The following is a 16,046-nucleotide window of genomic DNA, read 5'->3' as shown; positions in this document are numbered from 1 at the left end:
TAAAATTATATAAAAAAATTTTATTAAAATTTAAATAAAAAATATATATAGTAATTATTATTATAAATATTTTATAACTTAAAAGTATTAAAAATAATTAATATTTATTTTAATCAATTTAGATTGGTTGAATGATTACTTATTTGTCCGGTTAAGCAAATATTTGGAGTTTGAATCTCGTCTTGTGTGTATAAATAATCCATTAGTTATCGACAGACTCTTAATATATAGAGCATCAATATGTGGTGATTAGTCGTCCTCGACTTGCTAGTTAGGAATCCGTAGAAAAAAAAATGTATTTGTCTTTAAAATAGATTAATTTTTCATTAATAGCAATACTTATGGACTTTTGTCTTTGTTGAAATTTACTTGGGACAATTTTATTCGTTGGTATCATATTCATTTTTGAAGTCAGAACAATATAATCAACATTGTTACTCATTAAAACTTCACATTTTATGAAATGATTTTTAAATTTTCAAATTCATAAACTTATATCATTACAAAAGTTATTAGATCGATTAATATTTCTTGATAACATGATGTACTGAAATACCATCGTTGAGTATTAGTTAGTGTAAAGAGAAACCAATAATAACTTTTGTTATTCAATATATAATTTATTCTATTGAAAATAAATTAATATTTCCTAAACTTGTAAATATATTTTCTTCTAATTTCTTACACCATTATTTATCATTAAAAATAGTAAATGACCATATTATCCTACAATATATACGATGTACAAAGTAATTTCTTATCTTGAAATTAATTCTGGTTAGCGAGATAAAATTTAAAATATTTTTTTATTTGCTTACTCAAATTTAAATTTAAATTTAGAATTGATTAACAACTCATCCTTTTTTAATTTCAATAAAAAATAAATTGGTTAGATGCAAAATATTTAACATTTAATAATTTTAATCATTTAAATTTTAATTACCAAAAATTAGATTAAAAATTAATTATAAACTTAATAATCGATAATATATATTATATTAGTACGTAAATAATAATATCCAATGTATTAATTATTTTTTTTGACAGAATTAATATATAATTTATTGAGAATTGATTTATTATCCAAAATTTGTTTTATAAACTTTGTAATATATGAAAATAGTAATCTTATTTTTTATTATTATTTAAAAAATTCTTCACAATTTTTTAATTATGTAATTAACTTTTATTATTGTTTTTATACTAAAAAAATATTAATTTATACTATTTACGTATTTTTTCACTACTAATAAATAAATAAGTATTTGCACTATTATGCTTATTGCCTTAGATGATGATTTAAATTATTTATTTTGTATGTTAAATTTATTAAATATTAAGATGAAAAATTTATTGAATAAATTATATAAAATAGTCATTATAGAAAAGAAAAAAATTATATATCATATATAATAATCCTTGATATATATATGGTGTCACGTATATATTAAGATTATCTATTTTAATTATGTGAGTAATTATTGTTATTTTCATTTTTTCGTTACATTAGAAAATAATATTTAAAGCTAAAAAAGAGATAATTAATTTTTTTAATTTAAATTAAAAAATATCTTGTAAATATATCCAACTTTTATATATACTAAGTGTTATAATGTTAAATAGTTTAGTATTTGCTATAACAATGACTCAAAATATTAATCCAAGATATATTTGAGTTTAGTAAGACCTTAATGCAAGCAAGATCAACTAAAATTCATTGTTAGGGTCCCAAATCTAACTTAAGTTCATTAGTTTAAAGGCCCAATGTAAATAAAGTCCACGCATCTCCACTAAATTGATTTAAATTGGATCTCCATTACTAGTTAGATATGGTAACGAGTACTTAGGGGAGCGTGAGAAGCCCCATTCCCATCCCTCCTTCCTATTTAAAAAAAAATGCTCGCGTTCCTTTTTCGTCATTGCAAGTTTTTGTTTAATTATCCCTTAGGGAACGCAGATCTTCTCAAGTATATACAAATATTTTTTAAAAAATTTTGAAAAAAATTAACACAAAAAGGCATAATATAATAATTATAAAATAATCAATTTAATATAATTCAACACAATTTATAACATATTGTTATGAAAAATAACATTTTAAAAGGAGAAAACATAAAAATATATTCCAACATAATAACATAACATAATTTTTTGAGACAATACTGAGTGACGTAGTGACGGACTTGAGAGGCAAAGAAAGTGAATTAGAGAGAGAGGATCAAAGCTGAGAATGAGTCTGGAAGAAAAAGAAAAAATTTGAGTTGAAAGCAGAAATTAGGATTACTAAATTCAAGAAATGGATTTATGTATATATAAATTAGGATAAATTAATAATTTTATATTTGTGTATATTTAATAGGTTTCATGGAGCAGATACTTATGTCCATGTTCTCATTAGGGGTGGCAAATGGGAAAACCCGCCCTGTCTCGCCAAAAGTCCGCCATTTAATGGGCTGGTTCGCCCCGCCCCGCCTAGTAAGGTGGTCTTAAATTTCTCCCCCATTCCGCCTAATGGTAGGCTGGCGGGTTGGCGGGATCTCCTTTTTTTCATAAACCATTAAATATTAAATAATATATATAATTTCACAACAATTTCAATAAATTTATAATTTCTAAAAACATAAAAAAATTATAATTTTTAAATTCACACACATTAAAATTTAAATAATTATAAATATGTAATAAACATAATTATAAATAAAATTTTTTGAAACAAAATAATAAAACCAACATTGTTCAAACCAAAACAAATATTATCCAAAATATATAATTAAACATCTTCAAGTTTATAATTAATCAAACATAAAACGTAATCCAAAATATAACTTAGAACATCTTCAATTATCATCTTCATCCTCTTGTAGATCAATAACATAATAAAAATTTGTAAAAAAATGGCCTCTTAATAAAATAAAAGCTTGTCTCAGTAGGGAAGTTGTCCCACCCCCGCCCCCGCCCTGCCGAAATCCATGGATTAAGCGATGCGGGATAGGCGGGCTTTTTAAGTTTGGCGGTCTCAAAATTCCAGCCAACCCACTTTTTTGGCGGGTTATGCGGGCCAGCACGACGGGTTTCAACCCGTTTGCTACTTCTAGTCCCTATCCTTTTTCGCGTGGCAGGTCGTGAGGATTTCACGAGTCCCCATCTAGCCATAAAACCCGAGTGATCCCTGCAAATATCCATTTTGACTGTTTTTGTGATAATCAGAGTTTAGGTTATATCATTTTTATAAAGTTACATGTATCCTTATTATAACAATATTAATAGAAGATAAATGGATAAACACTAAGATATTGTTTGGATATAAGATGGAAAATAAGAGAAAAAAAAATAGAAAGAAAGAAAATGAGAGGAAAGAAAAGTTTTTTTTTTGTGTGTTGTTTAGATAAAGCAAAAATGAATGGAAAGAAAATAGAGGAAAAATTTTCTTTTGCTTGGATGGAAAGAAAAGTAAGAAGAGAAAAAATTATAATAGAGTAAAATTATATTAATATTTTTATATATTATATATAAATTATAATTCAAATGGTAACTCTGTATTTTTACCCATATTTGCACTTCTGCATCAGTTTTCTTCGCAATTTTGAAGAGAAAAAATTTACACGACCTCCACATACACTTTTATGTTTTTCATTTAATTTCTTTGTTGATCCAAACAATCAAAAATTTATTTTTCCATCTATTTTCTTCTCCAACATTTTATTTCCCTACAAATTCTTCTAATCCAAATAATGCATAAATAAGTCACGTTTTTCGTATATATGACAATAACTAATATCACATATTACGTTAATTTACGTTGATAAACTAAACCACCCTAAAATTACCTGAATCTTCCAAATTCAAAAATATTACCTAGTTGTCTCCTTTTACATTTCTATATAAATCGAATTTAATGAATTCGAATTAGAGTAATAAGTAGTAAATCGAATCTATAGGATTCGAATTACTTGACATTGTGATTCGAAATTAAATTGAATTCAAAGAATTCAAATTATGTCATCCTCTACTAAATTGAATCTATAAATTTCGATTTATGTGGTCCATGCTAAATCGAAGCAATAAGGTTCGATTTATACTCACTTAGTAGCAATCCAGCTTATTTTAAATTGAATCTCCTTCGTTCGATTTAGTAGCATAAATAGCATCCAAGTAATTCGAATATTATAGATTCGATTTACTACGAAAACACATAATTCGAACTTCATAAATTTGATTTACATAGATATGTAAATTGAGACATGCACCTAGCTTTTTTTAATTTAGGGGATAAACGTAAAATTGGTATGCAAATGGTTTATAAAGGTGATTTACCGTATCCCACATATTATATCTTGTGAAATCATAATATTTTGAGAAGTGATGTATAGACAACTTAAAGGTTGATAAGTCTGAAAAATTTTAGAAAAAAAATAAAAATATAAAAAAATTACATGTTGATCCATAAATTTTTTTTTAAAAAAAAATTTGTCCATTAATAACTTTAAAATTATATATATGTTATTTATTTTATATATTTTTTATTTTATAGAGACTTATAATTTTGTTATCGGCGATGTTAGTGGTTATAGAGAGATTTTTACCTTTAAATAAATTATAGAGAAATTAAAAACAAAATTAGTTGCTATTTTTCTGACAATTTATTTAGTTTTTAGTTTAAATTAAAATTAAATTATATATTCAATTTATATTTGTTTGTTTATCCTAATGATTGTATATGATAGATAATATATTTAACCATGTTTTGAAAGAAACTATTGACTTTTATATAATTGAAAGTTAACCACAAAATTAAAACTAATATGAAGTGAAACATAATAAACATATGAGGAGTGAAAATAAAATAAATAATTAAAAATAAGGTAATAAAATAATTAAAAAAAGTAAAAAAGATTAAAAATAATGTATGTAATTGATAAAAATACACTGTAAAAAAATTAGTATAATAAATAAATATAAAAGATGAAAGACAAAAATTAAGATATATTTTTATTAAAAAGTTCAAGAAAAACATTGTGAAGAAAAACTTATTAATTAAGTTTTATGAAAATATTATAAAAAATTTAAAATATTAGTAAATAAAATAGTAACTCCTTTGAGAAGTATTAATCAAAATACATAAAAGCACATTAAGATTCCTAGATAAAGAAAATAATAAGAAAATAATTCAAATTAAATTCTTTATTTTATTTTTTATTTTTTATTTTTTAAATAATTTAATATTTATTTAATTTTGGTCAAATCATATAATATAATTGATTAGTTATAATTAATGTTATTCACTCTAATAGTATAATTGAAACATATTAAAACTCTAAAGGTAAAAATTAAAATTAAATGTTACGGATAAAATTAAAATAAAATTGCATTTACTATCTTGTAAATTTTTTTAATAAAAATCTCATTTATACATCTTTAAAATGCATCATTTTAATACAATGATATTTTTATTAAAAATAAATATTATGATAAATATCTCATATATTTATTAGTAAATTATATACAAATATTTCTTGAAGCATATTACTTTTATTATATGAAAATAACTTAAATACCTTTAAATGTGATTATGATAATTCATTAAGTATTATATTTTTTTGTTAATTTATATTTAATAATTTACCTCTAACTTTTAATTATAGTAAAAATGTAAGATATGATGCCAAAAAAAAAAAGCTAAAGCGATATAAATTTTTTACTAACAAAAAAATTTATTTTTTTTATTTTTTAGACACGTATCTATTTTTTAAAGTTATACATTTTAATTTATATAAATTAATGACAATTAAATATACAAAAAAATACTAATTAATAAAGAAATAAAATTTAAGTTAAACATGTCATAAACAAATTGAAATAAAAGGTTTAATTACTCTGTTGGTCCCTATAGTTTCGTGAAATTTTCAATTAGGTCCCTATACTTTTTTTCTTTTTAATTGGTCTCTGCACCAAATTTTTTTTTTCAATTAAGTCCCTCTTAGTAGTAATTGGCTTAATTTTATAGGAACCCAACTAAAAAAAAAAAAGATTTGGTACAGAGACCTAAATAAAAAGAAAAAAAATGTAGGGACCCAATTAAAAAAAATTGGTGCAAGGACTCAATTAAAAGAAAAAAAGTATAGAGACCTAATTGAAAATTTTGCAAAACTATAGGGACCAGTAGAGTAATTAAACCGAAATAAAACAAAGACTTTTAATTATGATAATTAATTATAATCACATATATTTACTTCAAGACTTTAAAAACTCAGTATATTAATATTTTGTATTTTTATTTTTCAATTTTAGACTATCACAAACATTAGTTACTCTCCAATAATAAAAATACTTTTAAAAAATAAACATAATTAAATGATCTTAAAATTATATAATAATATTTAAAATAACATAAAAAAATATACAATTATCTAAAATATAATATTTGTGTAGTAACTTAAAAAATATGATGATTTTTATAATTTTGTGTGGCTATCTATATATAGAAGACCAAAAGACCATAATTATCTAACAAAATTAATTTTATTTATTGCCTTCAATTTGAATGAGTAAAAAATAATCTTATTTTAGTTTAGTCCTTAATTCACATGATTTAAATTTAGTTCAATAAATATAATTTGATTTGATTTAATTATTAGTAAAAAATATCTCGAGAACCTATTTTATTCATAGATTTATTATTTTAACGATTAATTAATTAATCTAATTAGTTAATTAATACAGATAATTAGTATAATTAATTTGGTTTAATAAATTAAAAATACTAACAGAATATTAAAAGAAATAAATTAAAAAATACTACCAAAACAAATTGATATAAATTATAATAAATTATGTGATATTTAAATATCTAATCAAATAAGTTAGTTGATATAGTTAATTTATCATAATAAATTGTATTTAATGAGTTAAAAGAAACACATCGCTAAACATTCTCATAAACATGTCACGTTAACTCCATCGTTAAATGCAGAAACTTAATTTTTATATAATAGAATAGATAATAAATAGAATACATGAGAATATGATATGTGACATATTTTAATTATGAAATTGGTATTATATAATTGATTTTTTCTGAATCCTTATTGCTTGTTCGTGCTAATTTTTACGTAATTAATTAATAATTTTCGCCTATGAAACTATCAGCTACCTAATATTATGATTTAATTAATAAAAATAATGACACTAATATTTTTTCATAAGCCTTGTTATTATTTATAATTAGGAAATAGCCATAACTAAATTTATTTTCTTAATGAATGTTAATTTTGTTGTTAAATTCTATATTAACTTTAAAAGTTTAGCGTACTTCAGTCCAACTTCTATATTTAATTTTGAAATGAATTTACTCGAAAAAATTAATATGTAAATCACATTATTATTATAAAATTACTTTTTTTAACATAATTAGTGGTGCTTATTTGAACTATTAAATTTAGCTTCTAATGATATTAAAGCCAACCTATTTTATTATCTTGTGCCTTCAAAGAATTTACACGACTTACATAAAAATATAACAATTGAAAAAAATTCATTACAATTGGTATATTCATTTAAATAAATATTCTTCTATCTAATACTATAAAAAAAAATATTGGCCATTTTGAAGTGCTACAAGTCAACTTCTATCTACAGTAGTAGAATGCTTAAATTGAGATATATTCATCAAACAAACAATCAATAAAATACTCATCCGTACTTTCTTATTTTGGGTACATTTATACATAAAAGAAATTATCCATAAAGAAAAAAAAGAAGAAAAGAAGAGTTGAAATAGTAAGAGCGATAAAAATCACGATTCTTATAATTTTGTGTGGTTATCTATATATAGTAGACCAGACAACTATGATTATCTAACAAAATTAATTTATATTTATTGCACTCAACTTGAATAAGTAAGAAATTATCTCATTTTAATTTAGTCCTTAATTCACATGATTTGAATTTAGCTCAATATATATGATATGATTTGATTTGATTTAATTATTAGTTGAAAATATTTCAATTGCCTATTTTATTCATAGATTTATTATTTTAATGACTAATAAATTAATCAAATTAATTAATTAGTACACACAATAAATTTGGTTTAATAAATTAAAAGAAATAAATTAAAAAATATTAACAGAATATTAAAATAAATAAATTAAAAAATACTACCAAATCAAATTGATATAAATTATAATAAATTAAATGATATTTAAATATCTAATCAAATCAATTAATTGATATAGTTAGTTTATCGTAATAACTTATATTTAATGAGTTAAAAAAAATAAATTAAGAAACACTTTCAGAAGCGTCAGCTCCATCATTAAATACAGAAATCTAATTTTTATATAATAGAATAGATGTTATGATTAAGGTGATTTCTTTGATACCCAATTAATTTGAGGGTATTATATACCCTTTTTACATGTTCCAATTAATTAGTGCCAAGTGTATTCATTAATTTCAATCAGCAAATGAATTTTTAATTTTTAAAAATAAAAAATAATGAATTTAATACATGTATTAAATACTTTATATATACATATCTTAATACATTGTGCATACATTTAACTCTGATTAAATTAAACCATCATATATGGTAAACTTTAAATAAATTATTTAAAAGAAAAAAAAGAAAAGAAAATTAGAATTGAGCTGTTGTATATGCTGATAGAGAAAGAGGTAAGAACATAGAATGCTAATCCTTTTCATCTAATTTCGTCTTCTTTTCTTTTCTATGTTCACAAAAAAATTCGTTTTCGACTTCTTCCCTCTCCTTCGCTCTCAGGATATACCTTCTTTTTCCTCCTTCTAATCTTCGAAAGTCGTTGATCTTGTTGCTGTAATCCAGAACAATCCATCGTTCTTGGGTTAAATCTTCCCAAATGATTATAAAATTGTGACGGCATGGGGTGAAAGAACGATAGATTGTTCTGAATTACAGCAACAAGATCGACGACTTTCGAAGATTAGAAGGAGGAAAAAGAAGGTATATCCTGAGAGCGAAGGAGAGGAAAGAAGACGAAAACGAATTTTTTCTGTGAATATAAAAAAGAGAAGACGAAATTAGATGAAAAGGATTAGGGTTCTATGTTCTTCTCTCTTTCTCCAACAGCATATACAACAGCTCAATTCTAATTTTTTTCTTTTTTTTTTAAATAATTTATTTAAAGTTTACCACATAAAATACCAAAAAAAGTTTATCACATATGGTGGTTTGATTTAATCAGAGGTAAATGTATGTACAATGTATTAAGATATGTATATATAAAGTATTTCATACATATATTAAATTCATTATTTTTTATTTTTAAAAATTAAAAATTCATTTGCTGATTGGAATTAATGAATACACTTGGCACCAATTAATTAGAACATGTAAAAAGGGTATATAATACAGACGGATATTTTCGACGGATTTTATCCCACGGAAATACAGACAGAATTTTAGAGGGATTTTTTTGTCGAAAAACAAAAAAATGAATTAGCATAAATTACAAATGGAAAACAAAATCCGTCGATAATTTTGTCGATAAAATTAATTTTTTTCCATAAAAAATAGTTACAGACGAAAAATTTGTCTGTAATTAAATAAACAAAATGCTGCGTTTTATTAAATTATTATAGACGGAAATCCGCCTGTAATTTAAATTTTCTGTCGTAAATAAAAACTTAAACCTAATCTACCTTCTCTCTTTCTCGAGCACCATTCACAAATAACTTAAGTCTCAATTCATAAAGCACTCCATGAAGATGAACAACGTCTTCATTGTGCCTCACGAAGAAGATTAACCCTAGCTATCCCTAACCCTGTCTTCATTGTGCCTCACTGTACCCTAACCCTCTCTTCATTGTGCTCACGAAGAACCCCTAACCGCCACGAAGAGCCCCTAACAGCACTCTGCGAAGAACGTCGCCGGTCGCCGGCGCTCGCAATGCCTCCGTCGAAGAACCCCTAACCGCGACGAAGAACCCCTAACCCTCCTTTGAGTTTCTTCGCTCTTCTCTCGCCACTCTCACCCTCAAGCTCACTGAGTCTCACCTCTCTCACGGCTGGTCTCGCTGTCGACCTCTCTCTATCTCTCCGGTATATCGCTTCTCTCGCGGGCGTTCCAGACTCAAGGTCGTCGCGCTCTGTTTCCGTCGCTGCTCTATCGCGCTCTGTCGCAAGCGAATCGATGGAATTCGACCCGATCCCAATCGGTTCCTGCTCCAAAGAGAACCAGAGCATCTACCAGCAGTTGTTTAAATTACGCCAATTCAGGTATGCATTGTTTAAATTACGCCAATAAACCTTAGGGCTCAATTTTTCTACGCCAATTTTAGCTAGGTTTATCATACTCTGCTTTTGTGGCTCAATTGTTTAATGGTTCCAACTATTATATAAAACAAAACAAAAAGTATACAAAATTAATTGAAGAAGAAAAGCTTGATTGAAGACACTGTGATAGTCAAGTTCAAATAAAGAGAATGTGACTATGATGAGCACTGGGGTCATCCTTGCAATTGGATTTCAGATGTCAGGTTGGCCCTCATACAACTTCAGTTTCCCAATTGAAAAATGTGTATGGAAATCTATTTGTTCTAAGAGATTATTTTCTAGTTACATTGTAAGCACATAGAAATTAATTCCTTGCTCTAATATGCTTTTGTTATTATATTTGTGAAGGTGGAGATAGTCAAATGGATGCACTTATATGGTATAGCTGGCTTGGAGGAATTATCATTGGGACAATGATTGGTGCTAACATGGTTTTGGAGGAACATTGTCATGCTGGTCCACATAATGTTGTAATAACTGGCAGGTATATACATTAACTTAAGGCATCTTCTCCAATTATTGGTATTTGATTCCCATAATTGTTTATGTTCAATGAAATTGTGCATGGTATTTTATATTTTATCTTGAGATTATGTTTAGGTGATGAACTTAATTCCATGGGTTAAAGAAATTTATCTGCAATACTGTTGAATTTCCCAGCCGACTTTGCTAAATCACATGTAATTTATTTAGCAATTGTAATTTTTTGTCTTAATAGAGTCATCAAATGTAAGAAAATCTCTGGTCATCTGGTCATGTGCCTCTGGTCCTCCTCCTTCAACTATATCTATTTTGGAAACATGTAAGAAAATCTGTTTATGCAGAAAAAGTTATATTGATAGCTAAGATAGTGGTATAGATCTTAGTACAAGTTTACACTAATAATAATTTTCATTAAATTTGCACAATTGGATTATCTATAGTGTATGCTTTGATTTACCTTGAATTATGACTCCACTAGGCAGCTTCGAAGTCCTAGATGCTTCACATAAAGAACAATAAATCACATATCACAATACATTAATTTTTGTTATTTCACACAAACAAGAAATTAAGAATCAATATGAAGAGAGACAGAAACCTTATAACTTCAGGTTCCTTCATTTCTGGCATAATTAGCGCAGCAAAAGCAAGAGAAGCTTTATAAATCAAATGGTTAATACCCAGAAAATGCAGAACTAGCCTTCTGAAAAATCTTCTCTCTGCTATTACTCTGAGACTATTATTTTCTAAGCCTTTAAGTACAGCACATTTGAGATTTGCATTCTCCATGCACCTGGAATTTTTTTTTATAAGGTTTGAAGCAACTAAACATTATCTGTATCCAAAGGACAAAGCTTATCATGTTTGCTTTTTTTTTTCTTTTTTCTTTTATTTTATTATTTCTTATCTGTATACCTGTATACCTGGATTTTGGCCTCTACTATGGAGGGATAGATAAGGTGCATTCAGGTGAGTTTTTGTATACTACTACACCACCAACAACTTTTGAGGATAACAATAATGGTGATGCTGATGATGATGCTTTTTCTAACCATTCATTCCTTTGGAGTTGGAATTTTTGATTCACCTTGCAGGCCCTAAATCCTTCATAAACTATGCCAAGTTTCATAATTATCAGTACAAGTATCCTTGTTTTTGTTTACATCATATATATATACTATAATATCAGAGAAAGTATTTTTAGTGCCATTTTTTGTAGTCTAATTAATAGCACTTTGATTCGGCCATCTCCCTTAAAGAATACCAACAATATCGGATAAGATACCTACTTATGATTTCTATTCTTGTGATATGTATTTGTACTAGTACTATATTATGATGATTCGTACTTATGATAAAGTACTATATTGTAAAATATATACGTATACTTTTTTGTTCATATTAAGTTAAATCTATAGTAAATGCATAGATATTTGTATGGTTTGGTGTAGAGCTTAGTTACTTATCATAGTTTCTTAACCTTATACATATTAATTTAATAATTTAATAATTTAATAATATATCATAGTTTCTTATATGTCAAAACTGCTAGCATTCCTTTGCGTATAAATTAGTTGTGTTCCCAACATAGAGACTTGGGGTCAATATTCGTAAATTGTGATTGGAAAAAAGAAATTTTTAAAAATATTTATTTGGCTTGCCACTATTTCATACTTGATGGGCATAATACAATAATAATAACAATTAATAAGAGTTATATTAAATAATAAAAGGGTTTTTTCCTTTCCTCAAAATACCAGAGCACTTTCCTTGTATGTTATGTTCCACTAGGTTAAGAGAGCATAGGAGGAAGCATAAACATATATAAGTAAGATAGATAGATAGATAGGGGCAGGGGCAGGGGCAGGGGGCAGGGACACTGTACAGAGGTTGTACATGAGATAAAATAAAAATTTATATGCAAAGATAGTTTAACCGAACCATATGAGTTGTAAACTTGTAATTTTAAGGGCTCTCCATTAATGCTCATCATTTTTCTTGAGGAAAATCTAGAATTGAGTTTATATTAAGAATATAACATTTTGTATATTAAAAACCTTCTAATTTTTACTACTTTTCTTTCAGATAAGAGAGATTCGCCAGAAATATGATATGGTGACCTACCTGTTGGAGTATATTGACTATCCTGACCAAAGTATGTCTTATCGGAGTTAAAACTCAACTTATTGCACGTTCATATGCTGTGGAGTATAAGTTCTTTTTATTTTTATGTTCTTAAGTTGCACTTCATTTCTTTTCCAATGGTCAAACTCTAATTTATTTGCTGTAACTTTTGGTCATGTTGAATTTTGTCCTAATCCTTCCAAAAGATCTAAGTTCATCTCCCAGATTTACTGAAAGTCCATGTTTTGAACCTTCTATTTGATATTTGTCTATCTTCTAATGGTATTATCCAATGAACCAATTTTATACTGAACTTTTAGCCTTTGCCTACTCCTTTTCTTCTTCAAAGAAAAATTATCCATATAATTGTAGGTACTTTAGTAGTGCAAATATCATAATTAGTATATCCAACTTATGCCCGAATTCTCCTTATAGATTGATCTGCTGTCAGTTCCATTTGGCGAGGGGATGTCTGATGTAGCTTCAAGCAGGGACCTGCGCCTTTCATTGGATTGGTGTCCGGAAAAGGGTTGGACAGTGCCTATGCCCACTGTACGTACTTATAATCCCATAATTTGGCTTATCTTTCTATCTGTAATTATTAATTAATATTCAATACATAGTACGATATTTACTCCGTATAAGTGAAATGATGTTACATTATACCATATTTTGAACTTAAATGATCTTTCATTTTCTTTAGGATTATCTGTTTTATAATGGAGCCTTTAGGTTTGTTCAAGTTCAGTATATGAGCTTTCTGCATAATTGGTTTCTAGAATGAAAATATTGTGGCAATGTGCTATTATTGGGTGGGAGAGGATTGCCTATATTAAGAGCATTTTCTTTCTTCTGAATTTCTTTTGTTGAATTTATTTTATGGCCTCTCTTTAGTGCTCAGCACATACATGGTCTTCTTAAAGGCAGAAGTATTTAGCAGATGCTATCCGGGGGATCATATTCCAAAATAAGGTTTTGAGGATTAAGGATAAGTCTATTGATCATGTTCAAACATTCCTTTGAATATCAATTTTTGTTCCTAATTGTGATTCATTAAATCTTAGTCCCTGAATATGAATGTAACTAATTTTATTTTTTTCCCACAGGCTCTAGCCTACTTTTGTGAGGTTTTGATGTCTATTGGAGGTGTTCTTCCAGAACCCATGAAATACACTGCCAGAACCGGAGAGAATAGTCCAAGATCTTCTGGTACCTCACTGCTTAGGACTCTCAGAATTCAGTCTTTGGGAAAGCTGAATCCAATTGATTTGAAGCGCTTGTCTTTCCATATGTCACCACCCCACAAGGCAACTCAAAACAAGAAGATTAATGAGGAACTAGACAGAGAAATGGAAGTGGATCACAAAGATGGAAAAGCTGAAAAGGATGACGCACTAGAGTCATAGCTGATAGTTTTAGTATGGTTGAACAATATACTGAGAATTATAGTTGATGTATCTATATACTTTATTTATGTTTTGAATTATAGTGACTTGCTTGTTTATAGTACTTTTCTTAGTTTGATAATACAATAAATTTGTTTATTTTTTGAAATATTATAAATTTTTGAATACAAATTAGATAAAAATTTGTATTAAATTTATATTTATTTTGTATGAAAACAAGTTTATTTTGTAATTAAGAAATAAAAAAAAATTATTTTATCTTACTGACGGATTTACAGACGGATTTTCTGTCTGTAATCAGAGTGTGAGATAATTTTCCAAAGTTCAAATTACAGACGAAAAATCTGTCGGAAAATCCGTCTGTAATTACAGACAGAAAATCCGTCTGAAAATTTGTCTGTAATTATAGACGGAAAATCCGCCTGAAAATCCGTCTGTAATTACAGACGGAAAAGTTCGTCGCCTTGGGGAAATGGATGGAAAATTTACAGAAGGAAAATCCGTCGGTAACTGGTAAAAATCCGTCGGTAATTTTCCGACGGAAAAAAAATCCGTCGGTAAAAAATTTCCGACGGGACTTTTACAGAGGGACAAAATCCGTCGGTAACCAAAAATTCGTCTGTAATAAAGACTAAATCTGTTTGTAAATCTGTCTGTATTAATCCATTTTCTAGTTGTAAAAAGAAAAAAATGTAGGAACCCAATTAAAAAAAATTGGTGCAAGGACTCAATTAAAAGAAAAAAAAGTATAGGGACCTAATTGAAAATTTTGCGAAACTATAGGGACCAGCAGAGTAATTAAACCGAAATAAAACAAAGACTTTTAATTATGATCATTAATTATAATCACATATATTTACTTCAAGACTTTAAAAACTCAGTATATTAATATTTTGTATTTTTATTTTTCAATTTTAGACTATCACAAACATTAGTTACTCTCCAATAATAAAAATACTTTTAAAAAATAAACATAATTAAATGATCTTAAAATTATATAATAATATTTAAAATAACATAAAAAAATATACAATTACCTAAAATATAATATTTGTGTAGTAACTTAAAAAATATGATGATTTTTATAATTTTGTGTGGCTATCTATATATAGAAGACCAAAAGACCATAATTATCTAACAAAATTAATTTTATTTATTGCCTTCAATTTGAATGAGTAAAAAATAATCTTATTTTAGTTTAGTCCTTAATTCACATGATTTAAATTTAGTTCAATAAATATAATTTGATTTGATTTAATTATTAGTAAAAAATATCTCGAGAACCTATTTTATTCATAGATTTATTATTTTAACGATTAATTAATTAATCTAATTAGTTAATTAATACAGATAATTAGTATAATTAATTTGGTTTAATAAATTAAAAATACTAACAGAATATTAAAAGAAATAAATTAAAAAATACTACCAAAACAAATTGATATAAATTATAATAAATTATGTGATATTTAAATATCTAATCAAATAAGTTAGTTGATATAGTTAATTTATCATAATAAATTGTATTTAATGAGTTAAAAGAAACACATCGCTAAACATTCTCATAAACATGTCACGTTAACTCCATCGTTAAATGCAGAAACTTAATTTTTATATAATAGAATAGATAATAAATAGAATACATGAGAATATGATATGTGACATATTTTAATTATGAAATTGGTATTATATAATTGATTTTTTCTGAATCCTTATTGCTT

General features: G+C 26.1%; 1 protein-coding gene across 4 annotated transcripts; it reads left to right on the top strand.

Annotated features, from left to right (window-relative positions):
* The first annotated feature begins 9,701 nt into the window (after positions 1–9,701).
* LOC107623919 (uncharacterized) lies at positions 9,702–14,473 on the top strand. 4 transcript variants are annotated; one of them, XM_088483229.1, is made up of 6 exons: positions 9,702–10,255; positions 10,431–10,515; positions 10,661–10,796; positions 12,881–12,950; positions 13,355–13,471; positions 14,026–14,473. In XM_088483229.1, exons 5-6 carry the CDS (start codon positions 13,388–13,390, stop codon positions 14,323–14,325), a joined length of 384 nt encoding a protein of 127 aa, XP_088339355.1. In that variant the 5' UTR covers positions 9,702–10,255; positions 10,431–10,515; positions 10,661–10,796; positions 12,881–12,950; positions 13,355–13,387; the 3' UTR covers positions 14,326–14,473. The 4 variants fall into 4 exon arrangements, with proteins under 4 accessions (XP_088339355.1, XP_088339351.1, XP_088339344.1 ...); XM_088483225.1 differs by having other exon boundaries at positions 10,393–10,515; XM_088483218.1 differs by lacking the exon at positions 10,431–10,515.
* The last annotated feature ends 1,573 nt before the right edge of the window (positions 14,474–16,046 follow it).

The sequence above is a fragment of the Arachis ipaensis genome, chromosome B10 (genome assembly GCF_059453495.1).
Source record: "Arachis ipaensis isolate K30076 ecotype BB chromosome B10, ASM5945349v1, whole genome shotgun sequence".
NCBI classification, from domain to species: Eukaryota; Viridiplantae; Streptophyta; class Magnoliopsida; order Fabales; family Fabaceae; genus Arachis; species Arachis ipaensis.
Note: the sequence above shows the minus strand (reverse complement) of the source record. Positions and strands in the feature narration are given on the sequence as shown.